This window comes from Sorex araneus, chromosome 2 (assembly GCF_027595985.1).
Source record: "Sorex araneus isolate mSorAra2 chromosome 2, mSorAra2.pri, whole genome shotgun sequence".
Taxonomy (NCBI): Eukaryota; Metazoa; Chordata; class Mammalia; order Eulipotyphla; family Soricidae; genus Sorex; species Sorex araneus.
This window is the reverse complement of record NC_073303.1, coordinates 217,979,128-217,999,331: the sequence shown is the minus strand read 5'-3', so window position 1 is coordinate 217,999,331 and position 20,204 is coordinate 217,979,128. Positions and strand designations below refer to the sequence as shown.

The 20,204-nt window shown below is 42.3% G+C and overlaps 2 protein-coding genes across 3 annotated transcripts in view; one reads left to right on the top strand and one right to left on the bottom strand.

The window, feature by feature from the left end:
• R3HDM2 (R3H domain containing 2) overlaps window positions 1-20,204 on the bottom strand; it is a 184,269-nt gene that overhangs the window by 138,162 nt on the left and 25,903 nt on the right. For both annotated transcript variants that reach the window (XM_055128739.1, XM_055128740.1), the window contains exon 2: window positions 13,752-13,870. The gene's annotated coding sequence lies outside the window, so the exon portion shown is untranslated. The remainder of the gene's footprint in view (window positions 1-13,751; window positions 13,871-20,204) is intronic.
• Window positions 8,448-9,349, top strand: LOC101555066 (small integral membrane protein 19-like). Its single transcript, XM_055128747.1, has one exon. It carries the CDS (start codon window positions 8,520-8,522, stop codon window positions 8,958-8,960), a length of 441 nt encoding a protein of 146 aa, XP_054984722.1. The 5' UTR covers window positions 8,448-8,519; the 3' UTR covers window positions 8,961-9,349.

Genomic DNA, 20,204 nt, shown 5'->3' with positions numbered 1-20,204 from the left:
TGTTCAGCCAGTACCCAGCCACTTGCAAGACCAGGAGGAATATCTGTAGTCAGACCTCGACAGACCCAGCTTTCAAACGCCTATGAGAAGATCACTGCTGCTCAGCGTCCTGTGAGGTAGCCCAGATGCCTTATAGACGACCTTACCGGAGGGGAAAGACAAGCCCGCCAGTCAACTCATGGCACATCCTATGCCTGCAGCCCGAGCTACAAGCCCAGGCTTGGGTTCAAGCCCGAGCAGGTCACAGTGCCCCAAGCACTGCCAGGAGCAACCTCCAAGCATCGAGCTGGATGTAGCAACCAAGAACCACTGGGTAGGGCCTCCTGCACTTCCATCCCCCAAAATAAATAAGTTTAGAGTCACCCGTGAGTGAGGATGGTGTGGCTCTAGTGGCAGAGCTCTGCAAGGCCCTGGGTTTGATTCCTAGTACATGGCTTCAAAGCTCCTGACGGGGACAGAGTCATAGTACAGTGGGTTGGGCATCTGACCTGGGGTTGATCCCCAGCGTCCCATATGGTCCCCCAAGGACCGCCAGAAGTAATTTCTCACTGCAAAGCCAGGAGTAACTTTGAGCATTACCAGATGTGGCCCCAAAATAAAAAAAAGAAGAAGAAATAGCTCCAGAGGGTGTGGCCCTCTGTGGTCTGTTCAGTTCTGTGGCTACAGAGTGGCCCTAAGCCCTAAAGTACTGCTGGGTGTGTGTCCCTCTCCCCCCATTAATTTCTTTAAATGCCACTTCTGAGTTCCTGTTCCTATTAAACTATCACTGGTTTGCAAGACAGCTAAATCTGAAGGTAGAGCTGACAAATCTACATAAACAAATCTTGTCTGGGATCCGAGACAATTAATTAAACTTACCGAGAGAAGCAGAATTGCCTCTAGTCTTCTGCAGACAAGTTTTAAAGATCCTAACACTTGAACATATCAAAATGGCTGTAATCTGAAGAAAAAATAGCTACATGCCACTACCAATGGTGCACCTGTACAGAAAGTGACCATCTCCAAAGTAAGTTTTAAAGTTGCTGAACCTTGAACAATGACCCTGATTTTTCTCTAAAATGTGGAATACGGCAGCACTACTAATGAGAGGTCCGATAAGCTCAGGGCGAGGGCTCATTGTGCTGACACTGTCACCTCGTCTAAGACAGCTGCTGCTTCATTCTGATGAGCTACCCGTCACTGACATCTGTACCAGCCTCATCAAAATCCATGTTTATGTCCACACAGAAAAACATCACCTATGTTCAAGACAGCTGCTTGCACACAGCTGCTGTGAAGCCTTCCCCTCCCCAGTCCCACTGAGCGCCTTCAGGGGAAGCAGCTTTCATTTCAGGCCCGTATTAGTAACTCTGGATGACTAACAAGGCACCTAGAGACTGGGAACCGTGCCCATAAAGATGACCAATTGTTAGGGTATTTTTTTAATGATTAGAAGAATGTCAGGATCAGGATTTGGCTCAGTGGTAGAACTCATGCCTCAGACATGTGAGGCCCCAGGTTTGATCCCCAGCACTGTCAAAAGAGGAAAAAAATATCAAAATCATCTGGGGGAAGAAAGGAATCCCATCAGCATTAATAAATGTTTTATATTAACACAGTAGTTTGAAAGTAATAAAAAGTCAGGATGTGAAAAATATCTGGTCCTAGCCACAACAAATCATTTACGAGGAGGCTTTGTTGCAACATGAACTGCAAAAAGAAATCAACTTAAGGCAAATGAAATTTTTTAAAAGGAAGGAAGGAAGAAAGGAAGGAAGGAAGGAGGAAGGAAGGAAGGAAGGAAGGAAGGAAGGAAGGAAGGAAGGAAGGAAGGAAGGAAGGAGATGAAAAGGAAAGAAAAGGAGGAAGAGAGGGAAGAAGAAAAAAATAGAAAGGGAGAAAGACAAGAAAAACAGGAAAAAAGAATAATGCTCATGTTGTAGCTTAAACACAGCAACAAAATATTTGTAGTTAGTCTCATCAAAAAGTTAAATTCAGGGTCATTGATAAGACAGTCCTCACGTAACCACGAGCTGACATGTGCAAAAGTCTTATAGTACAGGCCCCAGACGCAACTCCCACTCTGCTAGAGAATTAACTCAGATCCTTCCAGGACTCTTAAGACTTCTGGGAGTGACACAAATCAAACGAGGTAAAAGCAAGGAAAAACACCCAAATCTTTGCAAGATTTATTTTAAAGGGAAATAAGGGATAAATACTCAACATGCAAAGGTCTTGTGAAGAGAATAAAGGAAAAACCACAGAACATATCAAAGGTGATGAACGCCCATCTGCTTGTCCTTTGAAAGATGTACCACAAGAGGCAGAAGGAAATTCTCAATTGTCCACAAAGGTGTAAACCAGGAAGCAAAAGCCTTGAAGGAAGGTTGACTGAACCTGACCAGGGATTTTAGGATACCCAATTAATAATGTGGACCCTGGAGAAATGATAAGAAGATCTAATGAGTTTGGGAGGCTTACTGAAGAATAAAGAAGAATAAGAAACAAGTTTGTGATGATACATTCATCCGTATTTCTTTATCTGGTCACTGCTTTCTTTCTTTTTTTGTGTTTTCTTTTTGGATTACACTCAGCGATTCACAGGGGTTACTCCTGGCTCATGCACTCAGGAAGTACTCCTGGCAAGCTCGGGGGACCATGTGGGATGCTGGGAATCAAACTAGGGTCAGCAGCGTGCAAGGCAAACGCCCTACCCACTGTGCTATCGCTCCAGCCCCTGGTCACTGCTTTCTTTAGAAAAGCAATAATAATAAAGTGAAGTTTATTGTTCAATCTCTTAAATCTGAACTGGCCTTGTAACTTGCTTTGTCAAATACAGTGCAGCAAGAGTGACAATGTGCAATTTCTGAGCTTAATGAAGTCTTGTAAGGGCTTACAGCTTCCACTCTCATCTTCCTGGAGCCCAGAAACCAAGACAGCCTGCAGGGTCACAATACCCTGACTAACAGCCCCTTCCCGGAGTCAGAGAGATGTACAGGGGTAAAGGTGCTTGCCTTGCACACAGCTGGCGCAGGCTTGATCCCTGGCACTGTACATGGCCTACTTAGCACTGCCTGGAGTGATCCCTAAGCACAGAGGTAGGAGTAAGCCCTGAATACTCCCAGATATAGCCCAGAAACATAATAATAAATAATAACAACAATAATAACAGGAGTTCCACCCCGACACTGGACCTGTACCTATGGATAAGGTTATCCAACTCCCAACCAGCCCCTACCCACCAGACAATAAACACATGACTGACTTCAGCAGATGCTATTTAGAATAGAGAAAAACTTCACCAGCCTATTTAATCATAAGTAAATGAAAATAAGTAAATAATAAATTTTTAAGCCATAAGCAAATAAATGTTTCAAGTTACTAAGATGAGATGATTTGGTCCATGCAATATTTTTTTTCCCTTTTTGGGTCACACCCAGCGATGCACAGGGGTTACTCCTGGCTCTGCACTCAGGAATTACCCCTGGCAGTGCTCGGGGGGACCCTATGGGATGCCGGGAATCGAACCCGGGTCGGCTGTGTGCAAGGCAAATGCCCTCCCCGCTGTGCTATCGATCCAGCCTCAAGGTCCATGCAATATGTAATAGAAATACCCACAATTACTTGCGACTAATTCAAAGTCTAATTCAAAGACTAATTCAAATTTTGAGTCACTCCAAACTAAGTCTGTATACTCCCATCATGTAAAGCAGCCTTTTCTGGCCTTTTACACCTACGGACCAACTCCTGACCTGCATACTATAGCCAAGACGGCTGACTGACGATTTCCAACCTTTCTCTGCCTGTGAAACGTCACTGGATCATAGGACAGTGGTCAAAGAACACTGCTGTAAGGAAAATAGAATTGCCAAAAAACAAATATCGAGGGCCACTCTCTACTGATAACACACACACAGTTATGTGTCACTTAACTTCAGGGATATGTTCTGAGAAATATATTCTTAGCCAATTTTGTCATTGTGCAAACATCATAGAGTATTATTATATAAACCTAGAAGGGGCAGCCTACTATATACCTGGGCTACAACTCACCCATACAATATTTTTGTTTTTGTGCCACACCCAGCAGTGATTACTGCTGGCTTTGCACTCAGAGATCACTCCTGGTGGTGCTTGGGGGACCATACATGGTACCAGGGATTGAACCACGTCGGTCATGTACAAGTCAAGCACCCTACCCACTGAAACTGCTCTGGGCCACACTTCTACAATATTACAGCCCACTGGGACCACTGTTGTGTATATATACATACATATATCACTCACTGAAATGCTCTTAAACAACACGTAAAGTGTACACCCAAAGAATCTGAGCAAAATGCTCCGATCTGTCAATTTTTCACTGCGTCTATTCCCACAGAGAGAAAACATGTCTAGCTATAGGTATCCCTCAAGAACCCATATGCGGGTCAGAGAGAGAGAGTTCAACAAGCCGAGCACATGCTTTGTATTTAGAAGATTAACATTTAATCCCGGGCACAGCTTGGTCCCCTGAACAGTGTAAGAAGTAACCCTCCCTCCAAGACAGACAGGGACAGCCTTACCGATCCCACAATAACCCCTATGCAAAATACACAAAGAATTTCTGGAAGATAAGAAAAATGTAAAAAACCCATTTTTTTTAATGACCAAGAATCAGATGCATCACAAAAAAAAATACTTAAAAGGCCAATATGAATTTATATTTCACATCAGAGCCCTGTAAATCAAAACTACAAAAAGACAACACTGTAGCCCCAACATACCAATTAAAATTAAAAGGACTGACAATGCTGAATGCAATCAAAAATACAACACAGCTATAACTCATGTACTGCTGGCAAAAATTATGAATTAATAAAACACTTTGGAAAATTGGTAGTACTTAAATACACACACTTTCCATGAACTAGGAATTACAGTCCTGGTTACATAGCCAATTAACTGATTGAAATGAGTGCTTACATCTATGAAAAGGCATATATAAAATGCCCAAAGCGGTATTAATCTTAACAGCCCCAAATCTGGAAACAATTCAACAGAAACATAGAGCGTAATCAAGGAACTATTCCACAGCAATGAAAAAGAACAAATCATTGCAATATGCAACTAACTATATTCATGAATCTCTAAGACAATGATGGGGGCGTAAAAAGGCGCAAGAGTGTATTCCAAAGGATTTTATTAACATTACATTTTAAAATAGATAAAACTAATCTGTAGTACCAGAAGTCAAAATAGTGATTACCATTGGAAGCCCTTCTTGCTAGCTTTTGGGGGACAGAGCCTAAGGTGCTTGAGGGCGACTCCTGGATCAAACACAGGCCTCTCTCATCTAATTCCCTCCCCAGCCCAGTGAGCAGCTTCTCTGGTCCTGGAAGTCTTTTCTTTCTGTTTCTTTTTTTTTTTTTTCTTTTTGGGTCACACCTGGCGATGCACAGGGGTTACTCCTGGTCTGCACTCAGGAATTACTCCTGGCGGTGCTCAGGGGACCAGATGGGATGCTGGGATTTGAACCCGGGTCGGCCACGTGCAAGGCAAATGCCCTACCCGCTGTGCTATTGCTCCAGCCCCCTCTGTTTCTATTTTAATGTTTTTTTTTTAATTTTATTTGAGACACCATGATTTCCAATACTGTTAGTGATAAGGTTTCATGTCCACCATGTCCACCACACCCTCCATCAGACTGTCCATTCCCCTGACCATCTTCTGAGTGTTCCTCCCTTGTAAACCCGTCCTTGTCTCTCTGCCCTCTCTGTCTCCCCACCCCTCCCCATCCCCGTCACGGTAAGCTCAATTCTTAGACCAGTTTTCAGGTTCTGATGCTGTTGGCCATGTGTTATTCTCTTATTATGCTTCTTGGTACTCCACACAGGAGATAAATCATTCTGTATCTGTCCCTCTCCGGGTTGACTTCTCTCAGCATGAATGCTCCATGAATAACTTTATACTTACATTATCTTGTACATTTGGAATAGCAACCACTGAGATAAATTTCTACAGGTGTGTGATTTTTATAAATATAGCAATACTGCCTTCTTTCAATATGCACTTTACATTTCAGAATTTCATTAAAGACTTAAAAGAGGACTCAGTCATGGTGGATATACCCAAAATAACTGACTTATCTTTGATTTTTTTTTTTTGGCCACACATAGTGTGCAGTGCTCCAAGGGCTACTCCTGGCTCTGGGCTTGGGGGGTGCTCTTGGCAGTGCTCAGGGAACTGTGTGGTGCCAGGGATCAAATCTGAGTGCAAAGTGTACACTCAGAGCTACCTCTCTGGCTCCCCAGTTTGAAATTTTGTGTGTGTGTAGTTTTGGGTCCATGCCAAATTTGGGTGATGCTTTGGGCATTCTCCTGGTTCTGTGCTCAGGGATCACTCCCGGCAGTGTTTGGGGGGGGCCATATGCCAGGGACTGAGCCAGGGGCAACCATGTACAAGGTGAGCACCTTAACCTCTGTACTATCTCTCCGCCTCTCCCCAGTTTGAAATTTTTTGACCCACATGTATTTATAGTGGAGCCCTCAGCATTGGACTGAATTTTAGCACTGCTCATTTATCACAGCATTGATAGATACTGAAAAAAAAAAAAGTTCACCTGAGGGGCTAGAGTGATAGTACAGCTGATAGGGCACTTGTCTTGCATGTGGTTGACCCGGGTTCAAGCCTTAGCACCCTGATGGTCTCCCAAGTCCATGAGGAACAATCCCTGAGTACAAGACAGGAATAAGCCCTAGGCACTACTGGGTATGGCCCAACCGCCCCCCCGCAAAAAATATTCCCAGAAAATGTTCACCTGAGCTCTAAGCAAAGGCTTCCTGGCAGGTCTTGAAGGGCTAGGAATATAGGAGGCAGAGCAAATATTCTGGTCTCTGACCTTTTAATTATTTAATTTAAAAAATTTAGGTCACACCCACTGCTGCCTGGGGAACCACACAGTGCTCGGGACTGAACCTCAGACTCCTACACGAAGGCATACACTCCAGACCTCTGAACTTTCTTTATGGCCCAATTTGAAGAAAAAAAAATTACTGCAGAGCATGCCGGGGATGAAGTTTAGAGTAGAACATTTGCTTCACATGTGTGACGCCCTGGATTCCATCCCGGGTATTACATTTTTTTTTTTTTAAGTAAGGAACTAGGAAAATGGTTAGGTGGTAGAGTTCATCATACCTTGCATCTGTGAGTTCTTTGATCTGGTTTGCAGTAACACAAAAGAAAAATAAATGAAAATTTCTATAGACTCAAGAAATGTAATTTATGTGGGCTACGTATTTGCTAACATTTAGTGTATTAGAAATAAAACTAAAATGTATTTAAATATTCTTTTAAAATTCATATGCCCTTTATAATGTACATAACAAAACACTTTCAAATGAAAAGCCTTTTGCTTTCCTTCCTTACCTTCACTGTCATGGCACTGCATCAATCGGAACTGCAGGCCACGCCTACCTGGCACAGATGTTCAGATAGTTTTAGCTGTACTCAAAGGCACTTTGCATCAGGCTGTGGTGCCAATGAGTGTTACACTCCATTGTGGTTCTTGCAACCTTCTCTTTAATCCTGCTCGTACACATTCTGATTGTGGTACTCTCTAGGGGTCACTGCAACTTTCATAGATGCTCTCCAGGTTCAATCCCCTAGCCCGACCTGGAGTAAAGCTAACCACAGGAGTAAATCCCGAGTATCACCAGGTGTGGCCCCAAAACAAACACCTCCCCCCAAAAAAGAGCAGGGAATTAGGTCAAAGGAGTGGAATATGATCAATCACCAGCCCAGATGGCCACAGCAGACCACACCATTGGGGTGGCCCTAGTAAAAATAATAATAATAATAATAATAGCAGCACATTTCATTGCTGTGGAAAGATAGCACAGCCAGCCTAGCATGCTGCAGACCCTAGTTCTATCCCCGGCACCATATATGGTCCGTGGGCACTGCCAGGAGTGACCCCTGAGTGCACAGCCAGGAATAGCCCTCAGCACTGCTAGATGTGGCACAAAAGCCAAAATCAAAACAAAACCAAGCATATATGCATATTTACAAACATATGCGTATATGTATATACTTATAGCTATTTAATACTTATACTTCAAAAGTATATGCATACACCCAAAGTGGTATCAGTAACTCTGGAAAGAATTGATGAGTTTAGGCTAAAGAAGAAAAAACAATTCACTCTATTTTTCTACTTTTATAATTTCTAATTCAAATAATTAAATGTAAATGTCAACCAAAAAAAGCTAAATCTAGAACCCAAGAATGTGGCTCAGAGGGGCTGGAGTGATAGCACAGCAGGTAGTGCCTTGCACACGGCTGACCTGGGTTCAATTCCCAGCATCCCATGTGGTCTCCCAAAAACCGCCAGGAGTAATTTCTGAGTGCAGAGCCAGGAGTAACCCCTGTGCATCGCTAGGTGTGACCCAAGAAGCAAAAAAAGAAAAAGAAAAAAGATGTGGCTCAGTGTTCACTTGCCGTCCATGTGTGAGGCTGAAGGTTTGATGTCCAGCATTGCCAATAAATAAATAAATCTAAAAATGTGGGCCAGGACAAAGAAGGGGCCGTTGGGGCCATGGGGCCACTTCCTGCACTCCCGGCCCTGTGTCCGGGTAAGAGCGCCGAGCCAAGCCACTGCCACCGAGCCCACAGCCCCCATGCCTAGAAGTTACAGCATGATGGCAGACGATGGCTCTATGGATTATAGCGTGCATGAGGCCTGGAATGAAGCCACCAATGCTTATTTGGTGGTGATCCTTGTGAACTTTGCTCTCTTCATATATGCCAAGAGGAATAAAAGGAAAATTATGAGGATATTCTGTGCGCCATCTTCAGTAGAAACCTCGTCAGAGCCTAACTTTTATAACACAATGAGCAAAATTCGCTTAAGACAGCAACTAGAGATGTATTCTATTTCAAGAAAGCATGACCATCAGCAACCACAAAACCAAACTGATAATGTACAGCTCTCACTGGAATAAACTCTAAAGAAGCAATAAGTAACAACAGTTACTTAACTGTTGTAAAACTATCCAGTACCAAGTTCCTAATTCTTCCTGCTAAATCATGAACTATATATTTTGTTAGTGTTTTGCTGTTTTGTTTATGGGCCACACCTGGCTCTGCACTCAGGAATTACTCCTAGTGGTGCCCAGGGGGTCATATCGGATGCCAAGTATCAAACTCCGGTTGGCCTCGTGCAAGGCAAGTGTCCTACCCATTGGACTATCACTGCAGCCTCTTCAGACTGTATTTTTTTTTTTTTTTTTACTTTTTGGGTCACACCTGGCAATGCTCAGGTGTTACTCCTGCCTTTGCACTCAGGAATTACTCCTGGCGGTGCTTGGGGGACCATATGGGATGCCAGAGATCGAACCCGAGTCACCCCCGTGCAAGGCAAACGCACTCCCCGCTGTGCTATCACTCCGACCCCCTCCCCAGACTGTATTTTTAAAAAAGACTTGAGCATAGAGTCTGTCCATACTTAAGATACAACACAACCAGAAATTTTTATCTAATGAAATCCTTGATTTCTTCAGGATACAATCAACCAGGAATCTTAAACTATATCTTTAGAGGTGAAAATGTATAGCCAGTGCTATGAATATTTTTACTAAGTTAGAAAATAAAATCTAGTCATTGAAATGCAAAAAATAAATAAATAAATAAAATGTGGGCCAGTGAGGCACTTGCAAAGCAGCAGGTAAGGCACCTGCCTTGCACGTAGGTGACCCAGGCAGCAAAGTCCCTGGCAGCCACTATGTTCACCCAACCCTAGCCTAAGTCTTGAACATTGCTGGTGTGGCCAAAAATCAATAAATAAACAGGAAAAGAAAAGTTCGAGAATCTGTACTTCAGAGCAGCGAGAGCGGCTGTGCAAGTGCGGGTCTGAGCCACTTAGTGACAAATGCGGCGGTTGTGGGTCCCAATACACCGCAGGCGTGTCTGTTATGTCCTATCACAGACGGGCCGTCATGGCCTTGCAGGGCAAGAACTGTGTGGCCATCGCTGCTGACAGGCGCTTTGGGATCCAGGCCCAGACAGTGACTTTCAGAAGATCTTTCCCACGGGTGACCGGCTTTATATCGGCCTGGCTGGGCTTGCCACCGACGTCCAAACCGTTGCCCAGCGCCTCAAGTTCTGACTGAACCTGTATGAGCTGAAGGAAGAGCGGCAGATCTAGCCTTACACCCTCCTGAGCATGGTCTGATGCTTGGGGGCTGGAGTGATAGCACAGCCTGCCTCTATGGCAGACATTTTCCTTCTCTCGCTCCCTCTCCCTTCCTCTCTTTCTCTCTCCTTCTCTCTCCACCTCTCTCAGAACTTGGGGAATTTAAAGAAGTTCCGGATTTACCAAAATTAAAAAGATCAATGAGATTTCCATAAGGATAAAGCCAAATATTGGCTGAAATGCAAAATTATGCTTAAGTTGGAGAGTTTATAATGACTATATGTTAATTTTTTTCACTCACCTTCGTAAAGATGCTGAACAAACACACTATTGTTTTATTTTGCTTTGTTTTGATTTGGGGTCATACTTTTTATGTACTCTAGTCCACTGAGGCATATCTCTGGTCCCAAACTCACTATATTTGAAATGGCAATAACTATAAATGAAAAGGAAGACTGTGAAGCCAGAGTGAGAACACAGCAGATTAAGCACAAGTGTTGCATGAACGAGGCCTGTGTTCGATCCCCACAACCACACAGTTCCCCAACTCTCACCAAGAGCAACCCCTGAGCACAGAGCTATGTCTGAGTACTGTTGGGAATGAAGTTAAAAACAACAGAAAACTGAAACACTTGTCCCACTTTTCCTGCAACAGTTGTAATAAGGGTAAATATAAAGTTTTCCAGCTAAAAGAAATGATAAAATGCTCAAATTTGAGAACTGGAGAGACAGTACAGCAGGTAGGGCACTTGTATTGCAGGCAGCTGATGTGGGTTTGAACCCCATCACCTCATATAATTCCCCAAGCCCACCAGGCGCAGTCCTCAAGTGCAGAGCCAGGAGGACCCCTGAGCACTGCTGGGTGTGGTCTCAAAATAAAAACAAACAAAAACAGAAAGTTCAAATCTGGACCAGGGAGAGAGTTCAAAGGGCTAAAAAAATATGATTTGCCTGTGAGAGTTCTAAATTCAATCCCTGGTACCATATGGTCCCCTAGAACAATCAAGATGGGTTCCTATACCCAAAAAAAGAAACGTCAGTAGATAATAATATTTTCTAGGTCCCATTTTAAGTATATTCCAAATCCTGCCCAACTGAATTTTAACACCTGTACACATCGGTATCACATGTTTGCTTTTGTTTTGAGGACACACCAGGTGGTGCTCAGGGGTTACTTCAAGCGAGACCCTTTGGGATGCCAGAGGTTGAACCCAGGTCAGTCAAGTGCAAGGCAAGCGTCCTACCCACTGTACTATCTCTCTGGCCCCCCCATTGGTATCATTTTTTAACAACTGAAGACCAAAATTCAGGCAGTTAATGTGAGTTTTCTGAGTCTGTTTAGCTAGGAATCAAAGGACTAGGGTTTCAATAAAAGTCTGATTGCAAAATTAAGGAAAAAAAACAACAACTAGGATTTGAGTATCACCAGTTTAACCCCTAATAAATTTTACTGACGGGATCTGCATGACTATCAATGGCTGCTGAACTGGGGTCAAAGCGAAAGCACGCCAGGTAGGGCACTTGCCTTGCACGCAGCTGACCCAGGTTCAGTCCTGGACATCCTCTATGGTCTCCCAAGCACCAGGAATAATTTCTGAGTGGAGACCCAGTAGTAGTCCCTGAACGTTGCTGGCTGTGGCCAAAAAAAAAAAAAAAAAAACAGTCTGCTGACATAATAATGCAAATCCCTCCTAAAGGAATTACACTATGAAGTATTCTAGCCAAAACCAATGATTTGCTTTTAAGATCAGCATCTCAATCTAATCAAGACTCTGAATATAATTCCCAAGTTGAAGGAAATACGATAAACAGAAATATCTCAAATGACACCACTATGATGCTGATAATTAAATCCGTCTGTGAGGAACTCTACTAGACAGATAATCCAATTTCTTCAACAAACTGCAAAGAAAATAAAAGAGGGCAGAAGAAAACTTTTACACTGAGATTTTTAAGAAAATGATGACCTTGGGGGCCGGAGCGACTGTATAGTGGGCAAGGCATTTGCCTTGCACACAGCCAAACTGGGTTCAGTCCCCAGCATCCCTTATGGTTCCAGAGCCTGCCAGGAGCAAGACCTGAGCATTGCTGTATGTGGCCCAAAATCCAAAAGAAAAAGAAAGAAATCCAAAAGAAAAAAAGAAAGAAATGCTGCTCTTGGATCCTATTTTTGGAAGGAAAGCTATGCCCAGCTGTGTTGAAAGCCAGTAGAAAGAAGCACACCAGGAGGTACCTGGAGGCATGTGGTACCAGAGATCAAACTTGAAGTTTTATACATGCCAGACATGTACTCTAGTACCTTGAGTTAATTCCTTAGCCATGAATCCTGTCTTAACTGAGAATGTCCATAAACACACGCACAGACACATATACACACACCCATATGTACATACATATATGTGCCTTTTCAAAAACTGGAGCTGGAGCAATAGTACAGAAGCAGGTAGGACACTTGCCCTGTATGTAGCCAACCCAGTTTCAATCCCCAACACCCCATTATGGTCCCCCCCCCAAGCTCTGCCCAAGTGATCCTCGAGTGCAGAGCCAGGAGTAAATAAGCCCTGAGCACCGCTGGGTGTAGCCCCCCAAAATATTATTATACAATCAAGGAAAAAGGAACTCCAAATATTTAATAATAAGGAATTAATAATCATTTTAGATGTGTAAATGGTATTGCTAGTGCTTATTTTTTAGAGACAGACTGAAAACTTTTGAATGAAATATGTCACGGATTTGCCTCAAAACAGAATGGGAGGGGCCGGAGCGATAGCACAGCGGGTAGGGCGTTTGCCTTGCACGCGGCCGACCCGGGTTCGATCCCCGGCATCCCATATGGTCCCCCAAGCACCGCCAGGAGTAGTTCCTGAGTGCAAAGCCAGGAGTAACCCCTGAGCATCGCTGGGTGTGACCCAAAAAGCAAAAAAAAAAAAAAAAAAAAAAAAAAAAAAAAAAAAAAAAAAAAACAGAATGGGAGGGGGTAGGAACATATATGAAATCAGTTAGCTCTCAGCTAATAACTGCAAATATAGAAGTTAGTTGTATTACTTCTATTACACTCAAATGTCTAAAAGTTTCCCTAATAAAACTGTTTCTTATAGAGCGAATCTCAAAGACAGGGTATGGCTTACCAGGAGAATGTGTGCTTCTCATATATATGGTCCTGGATTCGATCCCTGGAGTTTTTAAATTTTTATTTAGTAAACAGCACGTTTGGGAACCATATTCAGTGCCTGGGATTTTACCAGGTTTGGTCACATGATAGGCAAGCAACGTAACCCTGTATATCTCTTAGTCCCCTCATATTATATTTAAATTAACTATTCAATGTAACCATTTATTTTATCCTAATATGCTGAGATCCTTCCCAATTCAACAGCTTTTCACATTTCATGTAGAGTGGTACAAACGTGGAATAACCTCCTCCTTAAAATACCCTACACTAGTGTTAGAGATAATGGCTTAGCAGGCAGAGCACACGCTTGTGGCCCTGGATATGATCCCCACACTCCAAAACAGAAAAAATTCTAATTAGTAAGACTTCACACACATGCAAAACAATTACAATATCAACAAATTGACTCAAAAGTATCCAAATGCTCACCTGATCTCTAGCTCAGATGCATTGCCTCATCCATTCAGCTGAAGTATAAGACCTGTACCATCAAACATAATTTGGGGCAGCAATGGGGAGTGGATGGTAGATAGCCTCCAGCAATTCACCTACGAAAGGAAAAAAAATTATATCTGTCACTACAGTCTCAGCTCTAACAAGTTTTCAGCAAGTCAAATAAAATTCTCAGAACATTTCTGTCATTTCATTAGGCTTTGTGTCTTAATTAAATAGTTTAGGTGACAGTGCAAAAATTAATTTAAAGCTACTTTCCTCCTTACTCTGAAAAGCTGAATATTGTATGTCTTGACTATTAAAATCCTTAGAGAATTCAATTCTGCAGAAGCTCTGCATGGTTCTAAATTTAGGCAAGTAATAGAAATAGTTGGAAGGAATGCATTCATTTTTTTATCTGCACTTTTATATGTTGCCAGGCAGCTAATTTCTTAAGTAATCTGAAAGCAATAATCCACATGAAATATATGCCATGTGATCAACTGAAAGATAAGCAATGATGATAATTAAATTATCTATGACTTCTGGAAATAGTTATCTCCACCCCCTGAAAAAATATATTCTGTATTCCTCCCATAAGCAAGATTCTTGTTTGGTTTTTGTTTGGGGGCCACACCCAGAAATGCTCAGGGGTTACTCCTGGCTCTGCACCAAGGAAACACTCCTAGTGGTGCTCGGGGGAACCACATGAAAAGTCAGGGATCAAACCCCGTTAGCCACATGCAAGACAAGTGCCCTACCTACTGTACTATGACTCTGGTCCCCATAGACAATTTATAATTTTATTTTTTAAATTTTATTTATTTGCTTTTTGGGTCACACCTGACTATGCCCAAGGGTTATTCCTGGCTCAGCACTCAGGAAGTACTCCTGGCAGTGCTTAGAGGACCATCTGGAATACTGGAGATCAAACCCAGATCGGCCACATGCAAGGCAAATGCTCTACCCACTGCACTATCTCTCTGGCCCCAACAGACAAGATTTTAAACAGTCTGCCTGAATATGTTAATTGCACACCACCACTTTCCTTATAACTTATTTGTTTCTAGATTAAAGGATATACAAATAGATAAGTTTAATGGTTTTCACCTTCAGTAAAAAATGTTTTCTGTGAAAGAAACTAACTTGTCTCCTTTCTTATGTATTCCTAAAGCAAAATATCAACAATATGTTAAAACTATTTCTAGGTCTAATCCTAGTTTAAATTTTCTACAACATTATAAGGAGTCCCACTACCACAAAACCAAAAAGTATCTGAAATGTTCACTATAATAAACACTGAAATTTCATGCCTGTTTCTTAGATTTAGAGGTCAACATGCAGATGAATACAAGACACTTATTCTTAAAACTAAAGTATAAAAAAAGTATGAAAGGCCTGGCTTAGAAGTATTCCTTATCTAAGGAGATTTTAATTCAGAAATCCAGAAGATACAAAGAAGAAAACTCTGAGGTTTCTTGGAAAGAAAAAAAAACTGGGTTACATGAGAACAAGCACATGTGAAAACTTATTTTAACCTTCACCTATCACTAAAAGGAAAAAATACAATACTAATTTTCTGTGCAATCCCCATATCCATGGCAAGTCATTAGACCTCCCTATAACTCGACTTAGCTCTGAGAACTAATTTCATTCAAGCATTTTATTACCAAGTATTTCTGAGAAGACACAGAAGGCCTTAGATCTAAAACCACTTATAATTTTTGTACTGGATATATCTGACCCCATAAAGATAACTAAGGATAAACAAGAAAGAGAACCAGTTCTTCTTTTAAAGAAACCATTTCCCACTGAAAGAATCAGGAATTCCTAAAGAAACTCGTTGGAAATCTGGAACAAAATGAGCCAAAATGCCCTACGCCATGGAAGAGTGAAATTTCAGACTTAAAACTCAACTGCACGTATCAAATGGAATCAATTTAATGAGATTCTCTTTGATCAAGTTTAGGACAAATGCACTAGTTTAGATATTGAATACTGTTAGCATTTTTTTCCCTCAGTGCCAAGAGTTTAACCTAAGGCTGTTCATACATGCGAAGCAAGAGCTTTGCATGCACAAACATGCAAAGCTGATATTAAGCTAATCCCCCTTGAATATCATTACTGTTTTCAACAGCAATCACACAGATCATAACATAATGAATTTTTTTTAGACACCAAAATCTACAGCTATCTTCAAAAACAAAACCAAACTAAAAAGACATTCTCCTTAATGAAACAACGTCAACAGCATGGGACGATGGCTCAAAGATCTGAGGTGCATGTTCTGCATGTATGAGATCTGGATTAGACCCCCAGAACCAAATGGTTCCATAACACTAATGGGATAAGCCCCCAGGCCCCCAGCACCAAGTTGGGGGTAGCCCCTGAACACTGCTGGCATAAAAATAAAAATGAAAAATGTCAACACATGGGAGAAGAAATGGGAGAAACAACTTTTATGACCAACAACGTTAATGATTCGGACAAGGATCAGTTTTTATTTTTAGTGCCAATAGATACTTGTAAAATGTTGAGGCTGGCACACAGCCAACCCGGGTTTGATTCCCAGCATCCCATATGGTCCCCTGAGCACCGCCAGTAGTAATTCCTGAGTGAAGAGCCAGGAGTAACCCCTGTGCATCGCCAGGTGTGACCCAAAAAGAAAAAAAAAGTTGAGGCTTAAAAGAGTTGAACAATCTTCAAAGTATCATCCCAGGGGCTGGAGTGATAGTACCGTGGGAGTACTCTTGCCCTGAATACAGACAACTCAGGTTCAACCCCTAGCATCCCATCTGGTCCTCTGAGCCAGCCAGGACTGATTCCTGAGTGCAGAGCCAGGAGTAACTCCTGAACACAGCCAGGTGTGGCCCCCCCACAAAAAAAAAAGTATCACCCCACAGATAGCAAGTTACAAAGTAGAAAGATACCTTTAAAAAAAAAGAAATGAAGGAATGCGGTACAGAGAGAAAGCACTTGTGGTATAGAAGGGAGAATCCAGCTTCAATTCCCAACACTGCAAAACTTAACATAAACTTAGCTAAGTGATCAAATTTAGTATCAACAATGATGTGACTAAGTGACATTATGTAAAAAGAGAGCATATCATGTAAGTAGTATTCTTGCCAAAAATGTTTAATATGAATCTAATTAAGACAAACCCAAACTGTAAAACATTCAATACAACTAAACTATTGTAGACATTTTATTTTTAAGGAAGGGCCTGAGATACAGTACAACAGGTAGGACTCTTGCCTCGCACACATCTCACCCAGGTTCAACTCCCAGCACCACACATGGCCCCCGGAACCCCACAAAGAGTGCTCCCTGAGCACAGAGTCAGGAGTAAGCCCTGAGCACATCCTGGGACCCAAAAACAATGCAAAAGAAATGGGTGGTGGGCAGTAGGGGAAGAAAACTGCTCTGAAATAAAAATTGGAACACATACTCTTAAAATAATTGTAAGACTGGAAAGAAAACTATAAAAGCAGTATCTTGATTGAGATCGCTTAGGAAATTTGGATATATAATTGTTATCTTAGCTCTTACTTTAGGGTAGATATGTCAACACTCCCAGGAGATGCCTATAAATTAAAAAGTACTGAATCCTACACACACTGTTTCTTCCTATATAATTATACCTATAATAAAGTTTAATTCATACATTTGGCATAGGAGACAAATAATGCCAAACAAAATAGAATAATTGTAAAACAGGCTATAACAAAGGTTATGTGAATGCTACCTGTGTGGTTTTGTTTTGGCTGCATGATGATGGACAAATAACCTAACCTAAACTCTCTACTAGGCCCTGAATGCATCCTCCCCAGTTTCACGTTACGCTCTAGGCCCAGCTGATGACAGCATTCAAATGGGGAGCTTAGAACGAGTGGTAAGTCATGGGGACTGAGCCCTCAAGAACGGAACCAAGACCTCTCCTCGCTGTTCCACCTTCCAGGTGAGGTCACTGGTCCTGTTGGGAACAAAAGGCGGAGGCCCTCCCTTCCGTCTAAGTACCCAGCCTCCACACCTGACCTCTGTCGTATCGATGGGTCCACACTACAGCTCCAGGAGCACTCAGCCCTGTATCTATCTACTCAACCAACGACACACTGCTCACAGTTCTACTTCCTGTCAGTCAGTGAAGACGGGCCGAGAAGGAAAGCAGCAAACCCCAGCTTAATCCCGCAGCATCTTCAAAAAGGTCTAACGACAAAGATTCACTCCAGCACAACAGGGACACTAGGAAACTAGTGGGAAAAACACAGAGAAGCCCCACATCCAATGAACAAAAATAATGGCACAGAATGCACAAAGAACACCAACCGGCACCGTAAATCCTCAGAAAATTATTTTAGTGATACTGTGGTGAGGATGTTTAATGAATAAAGGAAATGATAGCATAGAAGCAAAACACAATAAACTATGAGATTTGAAATGAGAAAACTACAAGCAGAAATGAAGAATTAGTAGGTGATATTAAAAAGAATAAGCCAGTACGAGCTCTGAGCAGCAGAATTATAGCAGCTGAGGAAAAGATCAAGAAACTCCAACATGAGATGGAGGAAACCTCCACCAAAAAATGGAAGACGGAAAAGAGTCTGAAAAGAAATGAGAGCACACCAGAGTACTATGGGATGAGCTTCAGTGTAGCACTGTAGCACTGTCATCCCATTGCTCATCAATTTGCTCAAGCGGGCACCAGTAACATCTCCATTGTGAGACCTGTTACTGTTTTTGGCATATCGAAAACGCCACAGGGAGCTTGCAAGGCTCTGCCATTCAGGCGGGATACTCTCGGTAGCTTGCCGGGCTCTCCGAGAGGGACAGAGGAAGGGGATAGCTCTATGGTCTGAGGAAGGAAGGAAGGAAGGAAGGAAGATTGTCTTTTCATTTTGTGAGGGTTTCCTTTGCTGTGTAGTAGCTATCTGGTCCTAGGTAGTTCCATGTGTTTGTTTTTGCTTTTGTTGTCTTTGGTATCAAAACAAAATGCAAAAAAGCATCTAATTTATTAACAGTGTCAAGGAACTCATTGCCTATGTTTTCTTCCAGAGATTTTATTTTCACATTTCAATTTTAAAAGTTTTTTGGTTTAGAAAGGGAGGCCACACCCAGCGATGCTCAGGGCTAATTCCTGAGTACCCCTGGTTACTCCTGAGCCAGTTGCATGCAAGGGCAAGCACACTACCCACTGTACTACTGCTCTGGTCCCAATTCTTTTAAATCTAGTCTAAGTTTTCTGTGTATAGTGTAAGACAGTGGATTCATTCTTTTACATGTGATTATCCAGTTTTCTCAACACTAGTTCTGAAGAAATTGTTCTTTCCTGATTATATATTTTTCACTCCTTTGTTGTATATTAACTGATCATTTATGCCTGAATTAGTTTCTGGGCTGTTTCACTAATCTATGTGTTTACGTACTGTTTAAATTGCTATAGCTTTGCAATATATTTATTCCTTGGGCCTACGCACTTCAGTCACTTCCACTGATTTTCCTAATGATCACTTCTAGCAGACAGTGCAGTGCTCAGACCCAACAGACCTTGAAGCAACCAGAGTCACATCAGGCAGTGCTCAGGGAACCCAGTGGTACGAGGGAGCAAATCTGGAGCCTCATGTACTCCAGACCTTTAATCTATTTCCCCTGCCCCTATATTACAGATTAGATATAGAAAGCATGCTACATCCAGCTTTGCTCTTCTTTTTCAAGATTATTTTGGCTATCTGGGAATCTGTGACTCTATGCAAATAAATGTGGTAAGAAGCGCAATGAATCTGTAGATTGCCTTTAGTAGTACAGACTTCTTGTGTCAAACAGCAATACATCTTTTTTCTTTCTTTCTTTCAAGGTATTGCTAACAAATGAGATAAGTTTCAGGTGCATAGCAATGATTCGGTATTTGTTGGGGCTGGAGAGATACACAGTGGGTAGGGTGCTTGCCTTACAGGTGGCTGACCAGGCTCGATCCCCAGCATCCCATATGGTCCCCTGAGCACTGCCAGCAGTAACTCCAGTGTAAGCAGGAGTAAAGAGGAACCCCAAGGGGCTGGAGCAATAGCACAGTGGGCAGGGCGTTTGCCTTGCACTCGGCCAACACAAGTTCAATTCCCAGCATCCCATATGGTCCTCCGAGCACCAACAGGAGTAATTCCTGAGTGCATGAGCCAGGAATAATCCCTATGCATCACCAGGTGTGACCCCCCTCCCCCAAAAAAAGACTAACCCCGAGTATCACCAGGTATGGCCCCAAAACAAAACATAATAAAAGCATTTGTGTGTATACATATATATACTGCAAAGGGTACACTACCAGATTAAGTCCAGTTGACATCGATCTAGGTCTACTCTTTTTGCTTTACTTTGTTGTTTGGATTTTTTGAGCCATACGCAGTTGTGCTCAGGGATCACCCTGGCAGTGCTCAGGAGACCATATAAGGTGCCAGAGGT